Source organism: Anomaloglossus baeobatrachus, chromosome 7, assembly GCF_048569485.1.
Source record: "Anomaloglossus baeobatrachus isolate aAnoBae1 chromosome 7, aAnoBae1.hap1, whole genome shotgun sequence".
Taxonomy (NCBI): domain Eukaryota; kingdom Metazoa; phylum Chordata; class Amphibia; order Anura; family Aromobatidae; genus Anomaloglossus; species Anomaloglossus baeobatrachus.
Genome location: NC_134359.1, coordinates 26,983,100 through 27,004,689, shown reverse-complemented (window position 1 = coordinate 27,004,689; position 21,590 = coordinate 26,983,100). Strand labels below are relative to the sequence as shown.

General features: G+C 42.5%; 1 protein-coding gene across 5 annotated transcripts in view; it reads left to right on the top strand.

Annotated features, from left to right (window-relative positions):
- LRP1B (LDL receptor related protein 1B) overlaps window positions 1–21,590 on the top strand; it is a 2,012,817-nt gene that overhangs the window by 920,187 nt on the left and 1,071,040 nt on the right. For all 5 annotated transcript variants that reach the window (XM_075317168.1, XM_075317164.1, XM_075317167.1 and 2 more), the window contains exons 6-7: window positions 1,190–1,447; window positions 20,318–20,480. In XM_075317168.1, the coding sequence (XP_075173283.1) occupies window positions 1,190–1,447; window positions 20,318–20,480 (421 nt within the window). The remainder of the gene's footprint in view (window positions 1–1,189; window positions 1,448–20,317; window positions 20,481–21,590) is intronic.

Sequence of the window (21,590 nt, the reverse complement as noted above, 5' to 3'; positions counted from 1 at the left end):
GGTGCAGTGGGTGTCCCCGATACTTGCTGCAGGCGCTGAGAGGCAAGCATCATCCAGAAACTGTTGGCTGTGCGGTCTTCAAAGAAATGGTGCTTGGAGTCGACACGTGCGTAGATTGAGCTATCAGCACAATGACAAGCCAAGATCTCATCTGTGCACACACCACATCCGGCTGCCATTTTCCTTAAGTCTGCTGATGGGAGATGAATGTACCGGATGTGGAATATCCTGGCTGTGGTGGGGGCTGTGTAGAGTAGGGTGGTGCGGCGAGTGTCCCAAATTCTGTGCGGCGGCGCAGGCTTCAAAGAAATGGCACCCGGAGTCAGCGCATGCAAAGATAGAGCTGTCAGCCCATTGATCGCCTAGCAGCGGACTTAAAGGAAAATGGCATGTGCGCAGATGAGATCTCAGCTTTTCATTGAGCAGAGAGCTCCATTTGCACATGTGCTGACTCCGGGCGCCATTATGTGAAGCCCGTACTACCGATCTTTTCAGGGTGGCCCCTGCCTTACCCACCTGCAGCACAGCACCTGCAGCACAGCAGCCCGCAGCACAGCACCCGCAGCACAGCACCCGCAGCACAGCAGCCCGCAGAAGAGTGCCTGCAGCCCCAGCACAGTACTCACAGCTCCGGCGGAGCCCCAGCAAAGCACCTGCAGCCTCAGCACAGTGCCCACAGACCCAGCACAGGGCCTGCACAGTGCCCACAGCCCGCAGCATTGCCCCTGTCTCCTGCTACCCCTCTGCATCACCTCCCGGTAAGCTGCATTCGGGTTATAAGACGCACCCCTCATTTTCCTCCCAAATTTTTGGGAGTAAAAGTGCGTCTTATAATCCGAAAAAAATGGTGGTTGCATCGAAGACTTGTTCCAAAAACAGAGCCACTCTTGTCCGCAGGTTGTGTATGGTATTGCAATTCACATCCATTTAACTCAATGAATCTTACCTGTAATGCCAGACATAACTATTAGACAACTGTGCCGCTGTATTTGGAAGGAAGAAGATGTTATGTTCTCTAATTCCGGTGACCCCTTTAACATTCATGCTTGTTTCAAGTTGTTGGAAAAGAAATGACAATGCCACATACCAAATCCAACAGTCACAATCCCTTTTTCACACATGCTATGTGCTATGCAGATTGTCTCAGCTCGCAAATTAATACTTATGATTGCATTATGTTTAATCCTAGAGCCCGCTGACAGACCTCCGGTTCTTTTGATTGCAAACTCAGAAACAATTGAAGTGCTGGATATTAATGGGGGCAAAGCGCTCAACAGGAGTTCTAGAAATGCAAATGGAATTCACACGCTGGATTTTTTTTATGATGAAAACACAGTATGCTGGATCGAATCCAAAAAGTCTTCGTACCAACTGAAGTGCCACAAAATCACCAAGACCTGGACCTTTACAGAGGAAAGAACAATACACGTATCACAATATCTCCACAGTAAGTAACAGCCCATCTGTTTCCTAATGGGAAAATATATAGAAAAAACACTGCAAAAATGTAATTGTCGTACATTTGCATGGGGCAGAGTGTGACGTCTGTACAAGTCGAAGAAAATTACCACTATGTGCCTATGATTTCCACAATGACCATTTGACTCTCCAAAGAGATCATATGGTAATTTCAATGTACTCTAGAACTTTATATGAAAATAGCAAAAAGTTCTGCTTTGTTTTTCAATTTATATTGCAATTCAAGTGATAAAACAGTTCAGATAGAGACTGTGGACCCTGTGTTGCTGTTTCCATATTTTATGTGCAATATTGGAATTTAGTAAAGAACTAGCTGTAGCACCCGGCGATACCCGGGATAATAACTGTTTCTCTGTTTCTCTACCAGTCCCTGTCTGTTTCCCTCTCTGTCTGTCTCTTTCTCTATCCTTTATCTTTATCAGTCTCTTTCCCTTTCTGTCTCTTTCCCTGTCTGTCTCTTTCCCTGTCTGTCTCTTTGTGTCTATCTGTTTCTTTGTCTGTCTGTCTCTGCCTGTCCCTGTGTGTGTGTCTCTTTCCCTGTCTGTCTCTTTGTGTCTATCTGTTTCTTTGTCTGTCTCTTTGTCTGTCTGTCTGTCTCTGCCTGTCCCTGTGTGTGTGTCTCTTTTCCTGTCTCTTTCCTTGTCTGTGTCTCTTTTCCCCTGTCCGTCTCTTTCCCTATTTGTCTTTTTCCCTGTCTATCTCTTTCCCTGTCTGTCTCTTTGTCTGTGTCTATCTCTTTGTCTGTGTGTATCTGTTTTCTTTCCCTGTCTCTTTCCTTGTCTGAGTCTCTTTTTTCCTGTCTGTCTCTTTCCCTTTGTCTCTTTCCCTGTCTGTCTCTTTCCCTGTCTGTCTCTTTGTGTCTATCTGTCTCTTTGTCTGTCTGTCTGTCTCTGCCTCTCCCTGTGTGTGTGTCTCTTTCCTTGTCTGTGTCTCTCTTTCCCTGCCTGTCTGTCTCTTTCCCTGTCTCTATCTGTCTGTCTGTATCTATCCATCTATCTATCTATCTATCTATCTATCTATCTATCTATCTATCTCTATCTCTTTCCCTGGCTGCATTGTGACACGTCAACATTCTTCTGAAGTTCTGGCTGCATTGTGGCTCCCAGCTCAATTGACTTTAATGGAGGCAGGTTTTTTGGCAAATAACTGTAAAACACAGGATTAACATTTCCCCTCAAAACATAGTCTATGACGTTCTCTGAGTCACATGAGGCAGCTGTGCAAAATTTCGTGATTGTAAATGCGACGGTGCAAATTCCTTTAGTGGACACACACACACACACATACACACATACTGTACATACACTCAGCTTTATATATTAGATTGATCACTTCTGATATCAATTTAGAATCCCAAGGACATATTTTAGATTGTAAGTGTAGTAGGCTTAAAGAAGTTGACAATAAGCCAAATGGGCGTCATAGATGGGCTTCACTTTTTGTGATGTCCCAATTTTCCCCATTGTCAGTTGATAGTACCTAAAAATGAGGTTCTCTGGCAAACCCAGTCCATCAGTGTTTTACATGATTGGACATTCATTATAATGACCAAAATGTAAGTCAACATGCCACAGTAAGTAATTTTGATAACCAGCCAAGGTAAAGTAGACATCTGAGGGTTGCAGCCCACAGTTGTTTGCATTGCCTGTGCTGGTTATCAAAAATAGGTGGAAGCCCATGCCATTTTTTAATATTTATCTCATATACAAATTTGCAGGACAATTGACCCCTTTTTGCTGTCTTTTGTAGCCCCCTAACCTTAGTATGACCATTTTGCAATCATCTTACAGCACAAAAGTTTGGGTCCCCATTGATTTTATATGGGTTTCGGGGTTTGGGATCAAGTCCAGTCTTTTAACTAAAGTCCGGCTGAACCTTCCATGGGTCCGCTAATCCCTAGTTCCTATCAGATTTTGAAGAATGTTAGGCCCTGGATTTTGAGGCGTATTTTCAGAAATCTGCAGCAAAATCTGCATGTCCATTGTAAAGCCAGCAAAGTCTATGAGAATTCAGAAGTGCTGTCCCAACGTTGAGTATTTTTCCCTTGCGTATTTGGTGCAGATTTATTTTTTTCTGCACCAAATCTGCACCAAATATGCAAGGGAAATATAAGCAACGTGGGCACAGCACTTCTGAATTCTCATAGACTTTGCTGGCTTCACAATGGACATGCATATTTTGCTGCAGATTTCTGAAAATACGCGTCAAAACTACACAGCGTGAGCACTGGGCCTAAAGAGTAAACATCTATAATTATATAGATATTTTCAGATATGTCCTCGTCACATGTCAGATAATTAAGAATAACAGACGCATAACAAAAAACAGGAGAACCCATTTCAAATACTAAAGGGGGCTTCTCACGCTGCAACATCGCTAACGAGATGTCGTTGGGGTCACAGAATTCGTGATGCACATCCGGCCTCATTAGTGACAGCTACGAAAGACCGTTAACGATCAAAATTACTCATCTTATCGTTGATCGTTGACACGTCATTCAAATTCCAAATATAGTTGCTGTTGCAGGACGCAGGTTGATCGTCGTTCCTGAGGCAGCACACATCGCTCCATGTGACAACCCAGGAATGACGATCAACACCGTACCTGCGTCCTCCGGCAACAAGGAAGGAAGGAGGTGGGCGGGACGTTCGGCCCGCTCATCTCCGCCCCTCCGTTTCTATTGGGCGGCAGCTTAGTGACGCCGCTGTGACACTGCACGAACCGCCCCCTTAGAAAGGAGGTGGTTCGCCGGCCACAGCGACGTCGCTAGGCAGGTAAGTCCATGTGACGGGTGTTAGCAATGTTGTGCGCCACGGACAGCGATTTGCCCGTGACGTACAAACGACGGGGGCGGGTACGCTCGCTAGCAATATCGATACCGATATCGCTGCGTTTAAAGTGCTCTTAAGATAAATAATATTTCTCTTTATTATTTGAGCAGGATTATACTTTTTATTTTCTTAGCATTATGTGTGGTTTCTCATGTGCAGTGGAAGGTTTCTCATATTAATACATCTCATTCATACATGACTGAACAGATGTTTGTCACGGCATGTTCTGTTCATGCGAAATGACAGTTTCCTAATTGTGTCTATCTGGTTAATAGCCTTAAAACTGTGTCATCTGACAACTCAAACATCTCAAACTTACCAAGACCTGTCAACAACATCCGATTCAGACATAATACCGGGAGACATTTGTTCTATTAACCTTGAGGAATTGCAAAATGTCTTGCTGGTAATTAGTCATATTATAGATTCTGCATTGTATAATAAACACTCATATGGCTGATATATCATGTGCCCGATAAACTAGTAATCCAAGTGATGGACTGTAACGTTGATACCTTTTCAAATATTTTGGTTATTTTACCAAGACTTTATGTCATGGGTGACCGGGGCAACACAGGGGAACCTATACTGGCCCTAAGGCTAGGGTACCTGCGCTCACCCCAATACCTGGAGGTACCCTTGAAGGTAGGGAGGTCTGGGCCTCTGACCTAAGTCCTATCTCTTATCATTGTCTCTGATGAGAAGACCCCCCTCCACAACCCACCACCCGTGGGAAGGGGCAAGAACAGAAGTCTACAACCCCACTAACAGATATGAACAAAACAGGGATAACAATGACTACAACTTGTACACACAGTGGTCACACAGAAAGAATCCACGAAAAGTGCACAAGAGGAAACAACATAAAAGGGGAGACGGACAACTGACTACTGAATAACTTCCATACCATACAGCCAGCAGACCTAGAAATGCTGCAGCCAGCACCAATCCTGCAGCCCACAATAAAAGTCTCAGAGAGAGAGTTTCTGTCAGTGTTCCTGGATTTCCAGTTTGCTTCTGAAGGATCTTGCCCTTTGTTGACATGGAGTTCTCTGTTCTGTTGCCCTACTTCCTGTTCATCTGTTTAAAAGCCCGCCCCTAAGCTTAGTCTAGTTGCCTGAGTATACTCCTTCCTGTCTACTCTTGCTCTGCTGCTATCGTTTCCTGGTTGTTATTTTGGATCATGTTGAATCACCCGACACCGGCTCTGGACTCCACCTGGTCTCATCGAGCTGTGCCCTCGCTGGTCCCGGACTTCGTCTGCCGTTTCTAGTCAGCGCTTGTGCCCGGTCCCTTTCAGTCCATATCCACCCTAGGACCCGCGTTCCATATCCTGCACGGATATTTTTGGACGAGAACCTGTTGCCCTTTCGTGTCCTGGCTGCTGCGCATCTAGGCCTTCTGGGGTGATCGCCAGACAGCCCCTGTATAGGGGTTCGCTCCTGGTGGCCTCCCCCTTGCTCCGAACCTGGCAGGTATATACTGTGCATGTTCTTTTCTGTGTACATATTGTTGGTTGCATATTATAAAACGTTTTGCACCAAGAACCCATCTCTGGTTGTCAACATTGCCCTAACGCGATCGAAATCCTCAGTTCGTACAATAGAATTACAGTTTCTCAAGCTCCTTTCTCCTCCTGGCCAAACTTCCAAATTATGAAAATAACCGACACCCTCTGGTGGAAGTGGAGAGCATTTATAGGACCTGGGCATGGTCTTAACCAGAAACACCTGACTAGTAGTCAGGAGCTGCTGGAAGGTACACTGTCATTAACAGTCTCCTCCCGAAAGGAAAGGAAATCCCTTTAATCAGCAGAGTCTCACAAGATAAAGTAAGACTCTGACCCAAAACCTGTCACCAAAATCTGCAACAGAGGAAAGACCGTGACACCTTACCAATTAGCAGGTTTGAAACCGACCAAGCGCAACATCTGAACAGACCCCAGACCATAATCAACATAGATGAAACAAACAATAAGAAGTATACTAACGCAGTCCTCAGTTGTCCTGCCGCACAGCCCCACTCATATCAAGTAGTCTTCTTCAGTCCAGTGTGGCCTCTTCCTCTGTCTGGTGTAGTGGGTTCCTCTAGCTCCTGCCATCTTTGGCAATGACTAGACCTCATGCATCATAACATTACGGTATGGCTTGAGGTATAGTAGATTACTGCAAAACTCTGTCTCACCAAGTAGACCTCAGTGCCGAAGAAACCAGGATGCGGTGGAAGACACCACCATGCCAGAGAGAAGAAGAAGGTGCACCAGATCAAAAAAAAAAGTACGGAAAAAGAATAGGCTGTGTGTCGAGAGTGATGAGGGCCAAGTATATATGCTTTTTTATATTTATTCTTATCGCCTTCCCGTTCTACTATATCCCAGCAAATTGGAAGCTGGCTGTCCACCAATTTCTTGGATTCGCACAAAGTGAACCACAATTTTTTTAAAGGCAAATTGGATTTACCTTGAACCAACCTCTAGTACATTAGCTTTCTAATACCATTGCCCTAGTTAGCACATGAATAAGAGATTAGATTGCCAACTCTACCGGGCAGATAAACTGCTCTAAATAATTATCATCTATGGTAATTATTGATAATGCATGATACAGTGGGCAATAAGAAGCATAATATTACCAGGGATTTAAGAGTTTCAGATTGGCTCACATTTTATTTCTTGTTTTTCCCTTTACTCTGCTGTTATTATGCTCATACAGATTATATGCCAGGCAATCAAACTGCCAATTTTGGAAGCGTATGTAATGTTTCTTTGAGTGTCCAGACCATTCCCCAACAAAAAAAAGGTTGGGAGAACAATGGGAAATGCTTTAAAATGTTAACATTCCACATCCCATTTTCCCAGTTGTATCGCGGGTTTGAGGGGATAACAGGGGACCAGAGCTCCTAGACTGGCCCTAAAGCTATTGGGGTCCTAGCTGTCCTCCCTCCCAAAGATGCATCTTAATGGTGACAATTTCTGGGCCGCCTTCCCTGCCCTGCTCCTGAACAGCCCTGATTTAATACCCCCTCTGTCCCTACCCCAGGGGAGGATTGGCACAGGAGTGCTAGAACCCACATATATGGACAAAGTGTGGAAACCAATACTTTAGCACTCTCACATGGAGTAACCAGGCAACAAATAATAAGAAGGAAAATAAAGAGCACGAAGGAAATAACCAGACAACAGGAGGAATTCCACAACACACCAAGCAACACGCAGTAAATCACCAATAACTGGAACATAACAGCATACGAACCGGTTTAGCGAAAGCTATAGTCAGCATGGCAAGACAGATTCCTCCATCCTAAAAAAGGCAGGGAGTAACTGTGTCAGGTGTCCCAAAACGTATGATCCAAAAGCTAACCTGCAGGCTAGCACAAATTAACTCCTGCTAGCCTGATCACTAAAGAGCACACAGCTGGTCTACGTCTGAGCCTGTCTGTGCAACTCAGAAGCATAATATGGAGTGTTAGAGTCTGTAGTCTGAACAGCGTCTGATGACGCCGTGACACTCAGCGAGTTTAGAGCCAAACACTGTGCGACAGTATGATGAGACAAGCTGTTACTAAAGAGTTTTGCAATGTTATAACTCAATCACATATTAATAATATGCATGGTCGGCAGAACGAGGTCGCGAGTCGGGAAGTGTATTGTCTCCTAGAACAATATTTTAGGTTAATGGAAGACATTATTGTATAGACCAAAAAGTATTTGAAGCCAAATAGAATCATGGATCTGGATTGTAATATGTTCTGCTCTGAACATGACATGATTTTTTTTTTATTATACCGTCCTCCTGTGAATACTTTTAAAAGATTTTTTTCATAGTTAAAAATATGTTTTTCTCTACAATTTTTTTGTGTGGGTAACTGCAGATGGCATCACCTTCCGGAGCCAATGCAAGATTTCCAAATGAATTTCCAAACGGCATTCACAGTTTTTTATTTTATAGGTTATCTTTTCAACTGAATGATATTTGGCACTACCAATAGCTTCATGTATTACCCACTGACTCATTATGTGGATGCTATAACTCCAAATCTGGCATGAAATATATTTACAATTACATGCCAATGAGTCTCATACCTGCCAAAAGTCAAGAAGGACCAACTCTTGGCATCCAGATCTGGCTTGACCTCATGAAAAATGATTGTGTTTTAGGATATGTCCTGATATGTTCTGATTTTCTAAGCAGAATATACTTAATTATGCAAAACCTACAGTTGACATTAAGGTGGAAAAAGTTTTGCAAGATGATGGAGTACCTAGCCAAACATACCGGAATCCTCTGTGATTTATCTGTGCCGTAAAAGTATTGGGTATCCAATCTGGATACGGTGGATTGATTGGCCCTCCATGCCTTTGAGGTGTTGGCCTTCCCTGTCACTAGCATTTTGTCTGAGCCGGTTTTTAGTTTTTTAGTGCCGGCAGGGGGCATAATAACTGATAGGCGCATCCACCTATCAACAGAAAAGGTTAACAGGCTAAAGCCTGCTTTACACCGTACGATCCAGCATACGAGATCGTATGCGATCGTAACTGCCCCCATCGTATGTGTGGCACGTTTAATATGTTGAATGTGCCGCACATACGAGTAACCCCCCCATCACACGTACTTACCCGTCCATATGACCTCGATGTGGGCGGCGAACGTCCACTTCCTGGAGTGGGAGGGACGTTCGGCGTCACATCGATGTCACACGGCAGCTGGCCAATAGAAGCGGAGGGGCAGAGCTGAGCGGGACGTAAACATCCCACCCACCTCCTTCCCTCCGCATTACCGGCCGGGAGCCGCAGGACGTAGGTAAGATCTGTTCATCGTTCCCGGGGTGTCACACACTGCGATGTGCGCTACCCCGGGTACGATGAACAATCTGACATTCAATTCATGAGGAATGAATGACGTGCGTGTGATGAACGGTTTACCGTTCAATCGCAATCGCACGTAGCTGTTACACACTGCAATGTACCTTATGATGCCGGATGTGCGTCGCTTACGATGTGACCCCGCCGACACAATGTAAGATACATTGCAGCGTGTAAAGCGGGCTTTACTCTTATCAAAATGATTGAGGCCTGCATTTGCCCAGACTTTTGAACCACACCGGATGACAGCAGCAGAACAAAAAGGCAATTAAAATGTTTTTTTATTCTAGGGTATCCTCATGCACCCCTTCCCACCCACATAAGGGTATTTGGTTCATGATATCTTCTTTTTCATATACTCCTCCACCATATCAACAATGTGGTCATGCGACCCTCACTCTTGATATTTCAAGGGTGTGTATTATGCCCTTCTTCATAATGTTTAGAGTCCTACCTAGAAAATGTGCTTGCTTATATATATTTATAGCCCCCCTGGAGTAAAAAATGTTTTCAGGTCTTGCACTTAGGGATTTACCTGTCTAGGAGTCCCATTCTTTAATAATGGAAAATAATAGCTTTCCGAATCTGTCCTTAGAGTGTCTTCCAGGATGTATTGCAATCCTTCCTTTTTATTTTCGACAGACCTTGCACCTAGTGCATAGGCTTTAACCCTGTAAGAGTCACACTCTTTTTTTAAAAATGCCCAAACATGTATTTTGAGGCCCTCCTCTACATGTCTTCCAGGGTATATTGCAATCCCTCCTTTATATTCTTGCTAGACCTTGCATCTAGTGCATAGGCTTTAAAACTGTAGGAGGCCCATTCTTTTTAAAAATATCCAATGATGTTTTCTGAGGCCTTCCTCTCCATGTCTTCCAGGATGTATTGCAATCTCTCCTTTATAGTTTTGCTAGGCCTTGCACTTTGTGCATAGGCTTTACCGCTGTAGGAGTGCCACTCTTTTTAATCCCTCCTTTAAATAAATATGGTGAAATACGGTGAGAGATGGCCTGGCTATTATGCCTGTGTTTACACGTTACATTTTTTCTTTGATTTTTTGCAGCATTTTTTGCAGCAAAAGTCATGAGATTTCATATATGTAATGCACATGGTTGTTTATTTTTCCTGACTGAAATGGAAAACTGCAGCGTTTTTGAAAGAAGAAGTATGTCAATTCTTTCAGCGGTTTTGCAACATTGAAAGCAATGGGAACGTGCAAAAATGCGGCACAACCGCTAATTATGAACGTAGCCTAATTGGCCATATACACAGGTCATTATACAGGAAATAATATTTCCTAACATTTTTCTTGTAAAATTCATTTCATCTTCGGTTTTCAATATTTTATTGTCAGTCTGTAAAAGTGGGTAATACTCTGACAACATTGTTCCCAGAGTCAGAGATGCATTTAGGCATCTTCTCCATGCTCTTTCCATTCCATTTGAGCACAGTTTCCATCCACTTCAATGATTTTCCTGCATCCCCAGCCCTCCAGGGAGGGTCTGTGTCATGATCGTCTTCTTGCATGTTGTGACCAGTGTCAGCCTTTGGACTGAAGCCCCTCATCTAAACCCATTTAAATGGGTTTCATTTCTCTTAGCACTGAAGTGGTTAAGTGCCTGTTTTTGGTATTGCAGCTTTTCCTAAAGAGTTCCTTGCTGAGTGATAAGCTGCATTTACTAAGTAGTCACGCCCTTCAGCTTCATATAGCAGTGTATCCCAACATTCCCTGCTGAAGATACAAAGTCATTTGTGTCCTGGCCTCCTCTAAGAAAGGTTCTACTAGTCTGGTTCTTGTGCTCAGGCAATATCCTTTTGTCGTTATGTTTTCTCTTTTTGTCTTTGTTTTCCTAGTGTGTTGTTAGTGCAGCAGTGAGGTCTAGTAAACCCCACCTGCCCCTCACTAGTCAGGGTTACTATAGAGCCTTTATAGGGACTGTATAGAAACTGGTGAGGAGAGAAAGGACAGTTGCAGGTGAGGTTAGGAGGTGCCCACCTACCGCTCTCACTATTTCCAGGGCCTCCCGTTGTTTGTGTTTCCCCGGTGCCCCCCTTTTCAATTCTAAACACTTCAAATTCCAAAGAAGCGTCTATCAAAACCGGAATTAGAGGGACAGGAAAGGAGGTTCCTGAACCCATAAGTCTCTTTAATAGAGACCTATGGAATACAGTGTGAATTTTATATGCCTTATGTTTTTTTGTTGTGCTTCAGATGCATGTAGGTCTGAACGCATCTCACCACTCTTGCTACACCTGGCAAGCATGACAGTCTGATGGAAAAATGCTTGATTCCCATTGGCTTCCATTATAATCGGTACTTGAGTAGTGCCCATCCGAGCGTGTGACCTACTTGATTCAAGAAATGAGCACTCGTCGACCTTACTGCTCGCTCACCACTGTCAGCTACAATGTATGTAATGCTGATTGCGCTCAAGTTATGCAGTTCATTACAACATTCAGTGCTCCGTTCACTATAGCAGCTGGCAAATTAATTATAGGAACCATACCCAATTGTATTTATTAAGGCACTTTAGCTATATATACAGAACAGACCAAAAGTTTGGACACACCTCCTCTTTCAAAGAGTTTTCTTTATTTTCATGACTCTAAAAATTGTAGATTCACATTGAAGGCATCAAAACTATGAATTAACACATGTGCAATGAAATTCTTAACAAAAAAGTGTGAAACAACTGAAAATATGTCTTATATTCTAGGTTCTTCAAAGTAGCCACCTTTTGCTTTGATTACTACTTTGCACACTTTTTTGGCATTCTCTTGATGAGCTTCAAGAGGTAGTCACCGGAAATGGTCTTCCAACAGTCTTGAAGGAGCTCTCGGAGATGCTTAGCACTTGTTGGCCCTTTTGCCTTCACTCTGCGGTCCAGATCACCCCAAACCATCTCGATTGGGTTCAGGTCTGGTGACTGTGGAGGCCAGGTCATCTGGCGTAGCACCCCATCACTCTCCTTGTTAGTCAAATAGCCCTTACACAGCCTGGAGGTGTGTTTGGGGTCATTGTCCTGTTGAAAAATAAATGATGGTCCAACTAAACGTAAACCAGATGGAATAGCACGCCGCTGCAAGATGCTGTGGTAGCCATGCTGGTTCAGTATGCCTTCAATTTTGAATAAATCTCGAACAGTGTTAGCAGCAAAGCACCCCCACACCATCACACCTCCTCCTCCATGCTTCACGGTGGGAACCAGGCATGTAGAGTCCATCCGTTCACCTTTTCTACAAACACATGGTGGTTGGATCCAAAGATCTGAAATTTGGACTCATCAGACCAAAGCACAGATTTCCACTGGTCTAATGTCCATTCCTTGTGTTCTTTAGCCCAAACAAGTCTCTTCTGCTTGTTGCCTGTCCTTAGCAGTGGTTTCCTAGCAGCTATTTTACCATGAAGGCTGCTGCACAAAGTCTCCTCTTAACAGTTGTTCTAGAGATGAGAAGATGTGTCCAAACGTTTGGTCTGTACTGTATATACATAAATCCAAATACCCTGTAAACTGAACATCGGGATATTTTAGTAGATCACAGTTGGTGATGAATAGTCAGTTTGACGAAGGCATGACAGTGATCCATTATATAATCTGTCAATTTACTGAATCTGTTTTTAAATATTAATATAAGCACAATCATGTTAACTAATTCACTAAAGGTTAGACTTTAGTTACATATTTTTCTTCTTTTTTCCTTTCCTATATTAATATTTCTTGTATTAGTAGGATCAACAAATATAAATAATGTATTAGATACAACATTATAATGTTCTAATATAACAACTTTCTGGATTCTAGTCAAGAAGATTCTCATTTGTCCCCATTAAGTGACTAAGCACTAGAAATATTTACCATATATACTGGAACTCTTCATAGGCATATACACCAAATATAGGTCTTGCCCCTCAACGACCTTCCACTTTTCCATTTATTCACTTTCATTTTTTCCTCGTCTTCTTCCACGAGCCATAACGTTTTTTTATTTTCCCGTCAATATAGCCATATAAGGGCTTGTTTTTTGTGGGACGAGTTGTACTTTTGAATGACATCCTTCATTTTACCACATAATGTATTGGAAAACAGGAATATAAATTTAAGGGAATCCAGGGATTGCTAATATGCAGCCAGAAAGAGTAACCTACCTAACTGTCCCTGTATATAGTAGCATAGATAAACAGATCTTTAGAAAAATGTATTTCTAAAGATCATTTATTTTATGCTAATGAGGCCAAGGACTAGTCGCAAGGGCATTACTTCCCTTGGCTAGTCAGGCTACATAGCATGCTTGCATGCCCCTGTGGGTGTACGCTTCACCGCACATAACTCACTCTTAATGGCAGCTGGAGGAGGATGCATGCGCACTGCGCGTGATCCCAAGTCCCCAGCACTTCCGGTCATGTGAACTAAATTTCACTGAAGCCAGAAAGCTTGAGTTTAGTGTGCATAATCGGGAGTCCTGGGAACTCCAGATCATGCACAGAGGGCATCGATCCTCTGCCAGCCGCCTTCAAGAATGAAGTTTGTGTGGCGAAGCTGCGCATTCATTAGCATGTTAGTACACCCACAGGGGAATGCTTACATGCTATGTGGGACAACTAGCCAAGGGAAGTAACGCCCTTGCAACTAGTCGCTAGCCTCATTAGCATATCATAAACGATACTTTTTCTAAAGATCTGTTCATTTATACTAGTGTATACAGGGACTGTTGTGATGTCACCACTAGGGGGAGTCAGCTCACAGTGTGTGTGACAAGATCAACCAGAAGAGGGAACCAGAGCAGTCTGTAAGGAGAACAACCACTAGAGGTAGTCACAGTGTACCAGGTAACTAAGTGGTTCCTAAGAGGAGTCACACTAGCCAGGTCAGAACCAAGAGGAAGCACAGTACAAGGGAGGAGGCAGAGTCAGGGTACGGGACAAGCCAGAAGTCGGTAACTGGCAGAGCAAGCCAAAGGAGGAGGCGCAGGGACGGGACAACAAACAGGGAGCAGGAGGGAAGCACAGAAGGTAAGACAAGACGGAGGAGATGGGAGTCAGGGATGTCAGGAAAGGTCGTGGGAGGTAGCGGACAAAATCTAGAGCACTTACAGGGACCAGAAGAGCACGCTGCAGAGCAGGACTATAACTGGCACTGTAATGATGGAGGGAACTTCCTGATAACATGGCATTCTCCCGGGAACGAGGCATAGAAGAATAGGATCTTCCCACCGGGAAACGCTGACAACAGAATCAGGTGACCAATACAACTCTGTGACAGCAGAGTGCAAACAATATTGTGTCACTGTTAGTCAGGGATTACTAATATGCACCCAGAACTGCTCGTGGTTCCGGGTACATATTACACTTTACAGGTTCCCTTTAAGTTGCCAATCTGAAAAATTTGCCCTCTAAGTAAAAAAAAAAAAAATTTGGGAAAAAGTCAAAATTTTAATGCACTTTTATGTCATTTGCTAATTTTTAGTCTAAAAATGCCAAGAGCCAAGTATCTATAAATTGATTGGCGGTCCCTAATTTTTTTGGATATACTTTTGCTTGACTATTTGGTCTGCAGAGTGGTCCACTTGGCTCACAAAGTCTATAGCAATTTGTAAGGCCATGAAAAATTATTCCTCCCTATTCATGTGACCACTAAGTACTATAGGAATAGTAACTTTTCCATTCCGAATGACTCGAGATTCTTCAAACAAGCCTAATGAATCTCTTAGGATAAAATATGTTGGCATACATTACTGACATCCTCTTTAGATAATGGAATAGAAATCAAAGCTTTGTCACCACTCTCGTAGAAAGTCATTTTACATTGAGACTTTAGGTAGAGTCGGTCCTCGCGGTAGGAGTTAGTATTATGATGAAAGGATATGAAGGCTATACATTTATTTCCCTGGGGAGGAGCAATTAAGATTGGTAAAGCATAGCGGGACGGAACGGTCATCATGTCACATTACGCTCAATTTGCCTGCAAGCTCTTGATGTTTTTCATTAATAATAGCACATTATTCTTTTTAGTTTTAGATCAACAGCAAAAGACCGTTTATTCTCTACAATATAAAAAATTACAAAAAATAAAAAAAAAAGATCCCATTTTTTGATTTATAATCGGAGCAGATTTATGAGACACGTTTAGTAGACGCTGTTAAGAAAAGATTGTAATCGCTGTGTATTGCCATAAATCTGTTTTTATTGTTCGGTTCAGATGGCAGGCTTGAGGGACGCTATTATAATTTTATAATCATTTGGCAACAAGCTAGAAATTCACTTACATAGGAATTAGGAGCATAATGGTTGTCTTTGTTTGTGTTTGTGTTAGGCATGAATCCTGGCAGGGAAAAAAAAAATTACAATTTACATGTGTAAAACCTTTTCAATGCAGATCTAAACTACGCACAAAAAACCCATTACGAGCTGGAATCCAAAGGTCGTCAAGGATGCAATTTATTTGGAAATTCGTTCTTTATCTGGCATTGATGCCAATCGGTGCTATACAGTAAAATCATTTATTCAGACACATAATATTGCAATAAATGGTAACAAACTACAAGCAAACTTTTAGGCATCTGATATGGTGAATGGAATGAAAGTTTTGGCAGCACCCGTTTGCTAAACATGATGATTGTCTGGTATTTGCTGCTGCTGTTAATGATCTAAATGCTGAACCTATAACTTTTCCCAAAACCTTACGGTCAGGGATGTGATCACTTTAATTACTATGTCTATATCTGATATGGTCATTATTAGGGTTCCACCAGGTACACGGGAACCCCCGGCGAGTGTCGCAACACACAGGTTACACGTTAGAACAGTAGGCCCTAAAGAAAAGGGAGCGGGGTCACCTCCTAAACTCACCTGAGGCTGATCCCTGCATTCCCTAATGTCCCTATACCAGTTCTTTCACACCGTTGCCGATCAGGTGCCTATCCCTGTCTTTCCCTGGACTCAGCCCTGTATAGTGTGCAGGGCAGCAGAAACGCTAGTCCCACTCTAGATTCAAAACACAGAGAGGATAAGATAGACAGGGGTAAAATAAACAGCAACCATACAAAGCACTCCAAACAACAAGAGGTAATATAGAGGAACGTACCAGAGGGGAAAAAACAAAGAGGACTAAGGAAGGGAAAACAACATACCTTTCACACAACAAACATTTTCTGAATGGATTCCTATTCCTCAGCTCACAGGTTCACTCTAGAGGAAAGAATAGCAGAAACTATCACCAGCAGTTATCTTGACTAGGAGAGGAGTCTTTATAACAGAGCTGATTAGCAATATAGAACAGCTGACTATTGCTCAAACTCAGAGTTTCAGAACACCAGAGGATCTACTTAACCCTAGCAACACTGGGGAGCAGGGTCGCCTTCAAAACTCACCTGATGCTGATCTCTGCACTCCCTAACGTTCCTATACAGGTTCTTTCACCACATAACCGATCATGTGCCTATCCCTGCCTTTCCCTGGGCTTAGCCCTGTATAGTGTATGGCAGCAGGAAGGCTAGTCTCGCTCTAGGATAAAGACACAGAGAGGATAAAGCAGACAGGGGGAAAATAGCAATCACACTCCAAACAACAAGAGGTAATAGAAAGGAACGGAGCGGAGGGGAAAAACCGAAGAGGACTAAGGAAGGGAAAACAAGACACCTTTCACTCAGCAAACATTCTCTGAATGGCTTCCTGGTCCCCAGCTCACAGGTTCCCTCTAGAGGCAAAAATAACAGAAACTATCACCAGCAGTTACCTGGACTAGGAGTGGAGTCTTTATAACAGAGATGATTAGCAATAGAGAACAGCTGACTATTGCTCAAACTCAGAGTTTCAAGAGACCAGAGGATCTACTTAACCCTAGCAATGCTGGATAAAGGAGAATCAGCATAGCCACCAGTATAATCCTAAGCAAGTGTGTATGAAGCCCTGCGCTGTGATCTCCTGACACCAGAAGCACAACTCTCTGTTGTGATACCCTCATGATAATTAGAAACACCGAAGCCAAAACAGGTTGGGATTCAGAGACTGAAAATGGGCTTTTCAGGAAAATTCACCAAAGTCCCCAGAGTGAGAGAATGTGTCTACTTCTAGAATATTGATCTTGGAGGTTAGACAGCCAAAGGAACCGTCAATGGAAAGGTCAAAATTTTCATTTGGTTTGTGTTTAGCAAATTTACTAACAAATCAGAGGCACAAGTTACACTGTGCCTGTACCTCTCCCATAGCAAATTCAGGACATGTAGAGGTGGCGGCACAAAGTCTCTATTAAACACTTTAGCTGGCCATAAAAGAAAATGATAGATAGCTAAATAGATTGATAGATAGATATTTTTTATAATATGTCAAACAGACAGCTGGGAAGATCACTCCTCCACTGCCACCAAATTGTCACGACTATCACTTTGCTGCCTTCATTCATCAGGGCAATACACAATTGACCGATGACTGATAGAAGAGGCAATGGCTGATTTCGCTACTAAGACGATTACTGGACGCTCTCGCAGTGCACATATAGTATATAGACACCCAACTCCAGCGCATAGAATATATTTACTTAAGTACTACTTTCACTGTCAAGCTCCACCAAAACCCAAGGAAAACTAGCTGCCACCACCAATCATTTAGACAGGCTGATTGAACACCCATTGCTGGTAATTTTTATCCTCACAAGGCTTCAGGCAGGTGAAATATAGAGCAAGAGGAACAAAGCTATTATATTTTATTAGGGATGATCGAATACCTCAAATATTTGGCTTCGCGAATATTTTCCGAATAGGTTGATGCTATTCAACTATTCGCGAATATTCGATGTGCAATGTAAGTCTATGGGAAACCCGAATAACAACTATTCGGAACTATTCGGGCTTTCCATAGACTTACATTGTGCATTGAATATTAGCATAGCGGCGACCTATTCACCAGATATTCGCGAAGCCGAATATTTGAGGTATTCGATCATCCCTATATTTTATACATTTAAAGTAGCAACATTTTTAAAAATATACAAAAGATATTACAAAGTGGAGAAAACAACACAGTATATACAGTTACATAAAATAAAAGGGATAAACAAAAGAAAAGTACTTAACCTGTGGTCGCAGGAATGGCACAATTCTTTTGGAAAGAAGAGCTCTGATTAAAACATAAAACAATCCTACAGTGAATATTCCAATGAAAACTCAGAATCTGTACCTATTAAAGAAAACTCATTCCCATGTACTTCTCCTTGGTGACCTCAGGTGAGATTTGGTCAATGGGATGCAACTCAAGTCCCAAAAATTATAAGATCCCAGGTCTTCAGGATATGTGCCTCCCAGGAGATCCCAGGTGGAAGATAATGATGCCATATTTTCTATCATGATTTTACCTTTCAATTGACTGGAAATATGGCCTATATAGCCCCATCCATCGAGCTGATATTAATTTGGGGCCAATGTGCAGATTGCACAGTTATGTAAAAACATACATGCCATTTCCCTTGGGATCACAATTCCAAAAATATCTCTCCTGTAACTGTCACAAAAACCCAAATATTCATAACTGGACTTCGGCTCCAAAAAGTCTCTTTGTAGATATTTTGATGACGAGTGGAGTTATCTCTGAAGGTGATACACTTGTCATTTCTCAGCATCTGGTATATACAAAGCCCAGACTTTGTGTCTGCTTTCCAGCAGATATACCAGTTCAATTACCTATTCATACCAGGGGATCATAGCTGAAGAGGAGGCAGATGTTGCATGCTAGCTCTTGCTTCATTTTCAAATTATGAGCCGTGTTTCTAAATACATTGCTCCTTTTTACCACTACATAGTATCTCACAATAAATAATATATAGTTAATTCTATTTCTGAAGATAAGTTATGGTGGTTCCACAGATGCAGAAAGGTCCATGGCAGCACTATTGTAATGAGGGTCTATCAGTGGTCACCTGACAACTCTAAAATAGTTACCACAGACAGGCTTAGGGCAAACCAATCTGATTACCAGATCCCAGGGGTTTTCATTAACTCACCTTTAACAATCTGCTGGCCAATAGTGCAGGCTGGCAGGAGTGGTGATATAGTCAGGTCAAAATCAAGAGGGCTGCAAAGGTACAAAATCATCAGGTTGGAGAAGTGCAATTAAACAAGCCGTAGTCAAAGCAGGAAAACACAAATACTAAACATGAGCAGAAAACAAAGACCTAAAGTAGATGAGCACAAAGCTGGGTTCCAGCAGTGAGATGGAAGGTTTAGTAGGGTGTGGTGCTTTTCAATTCCCCGGAGCAGGAAGCTGATAACTCCAGCTGAACAGCAAACACACCGACACAGACAGACAGCACAGGTCTCAGCAACCGTAACCTTAGAGGATGGACAGAAATTTGGGATGTCCAGAGCTGCAGGTTCTGACATCTCTTCTATTACTAGAGGGAATATGGGAGAACCTGGTGACAGAAGCAGACGTCACAGGAACAGATTCAGGTGGAGATGTCACAACTATTAATAATGGAATGGACAAGATTTTAGCATCCAAATTCAAGAACACAAAATCTCTAGGCTTTCTTCAGAAGTTGTTTTAAAATCTAATACTGTATCAATTAGTGGGTTTTATTGTAAAAAATTAAGAAAACAAAGTGATTATTTTTAAAGATGGGCAAATAGTAACTATTAGGGATGATCGAATATCACAAATATTCGGCAATATCCGGCTTCGCGAATATCCAACGAACAGGTCGCTGCTATGAGAATATTCGATGCGCAATGTAAGTCTATGGGAAGCCCGAATAGTGGCTTTTCGGCAACTATTCGGGTATCCCATAGACTTACGTTGCGTATCGAGTATTCACAAATAGTCGAATAGCGGCAACATATTCGGCGAATATGGGTGTTGCTGAATATTTGAGGTATTCGATCATCCCTAGTAACTAGTCATGTTCGAATTATTTGTAACAAATCCCGAAGAACAATTCTGGTGTTCATCACGAATAACAAACCTAATGCAAGTCAACGGGGAAAAAGGGCATAATTTCTGCCTTGACGAATACTAGAATATTACTCGGTATTCGGGAAGCATTATCTGGACATGAATAGTTACTATTCGCTCATCTCTATCACTTTTTTTCGCTCATCTCTATCATATTTAGGAATATGTGTCTTTTGTCTAATATCAGCATTTTTTTCTTGACAGGTGTTGAGCAAATGGCTGTTGACTGGCTGACGGGCAACTTTTACTTTGTGGACCACAGCAACGATAAAATTTTTACATGTAATCGCAATGGAACTGTGTGTATCACCTTGATAGATCTTGATCTTCACAACGCAAAAGCAATTGCACTGGATCCAATCGCAGGGTAGGAATCATTTTAACTTATCTTTTTAAGCAAAATGATTGTAAATAAAAGAAACAAAAAAGGTTAAAAGGTTTAGTTGTGTCTATTTAGAACAATGCACTAACCTTAAAGTGTGACAGGTATTGACAGACGGGTTGGCTCTATCGGAAGACTAACACAAAGAACTTTGGTGAACCAAAAGGAGTTGCCCAACGAGAAGCTGGATGCCCACGACTGAGACCCCCTGTGGGTTAACAGAGCAGGGAGCATTATGTTCCTTGAAGCTACACTACTTAAAAAGAAAAGGCTGCACTCAAAAATATCCATGTCCTGTATATTTACAAAATGATAGGGTGTTTTTGTCACATTCACATGTGCCCATTCTCCATCCCTTACCCTATTCTTTGTATTTGGTGGGCTTCTGAAAAAGGCTAAACAGGTTGTCCACTACTTTTACATTGATGGCCTATCCTTCGGAAAGGTCATCAATGCCTGATTGCCCAGGGACCGACATCCGGCTGCCCTGTCGATCAGCTATTCTCAGGCCCAGTGGCAGCAGGCAGCCGGAAATGCTCAGTTCCGGAGCTGATCTGCCCTCTGACAGTGGCCGCTGCTGAGTACTGCACATCTGCCTCCTACTTATTAGCATGGGAGGCGGATGTGGAGTACCCGGCCGCAGCACCTATCAAGGAAGGACACATAAGAGGAAAAGTAGGAAGGACACATAAGAGGAAAAGTAAGGAAGGACACATAAGAGGAAAAGTAAGGAAGGACACATAAGAGAAAAAGTAAGGAAAGACACATAAGAAGAAAAGTAAGGAAGGACATATAAGATGAAACTAAGGAAGGACAGATAAGAGGAAAAGTAAGGGAGGACACATATGAGGAAAAATAAGGAAGGACGCATAAGAGGAACAGTAAGGAAGGACACATAAGAGGAAAAGTAAGGAAGGACACATAAGAGGAAAAGTAAGGAAGGACACATAAGAGGAACAGTAAGGAAGGACACATAAGAGGAAAAGTAAGGAAGGACACATAAGAGGAAAAGTAAGGAAGGACACATAAGAGGAAAAGTAAGGAAGGACACATAAGAGGAACAGTAAGGAAGGACACATAAGATGAAAAGTAAGG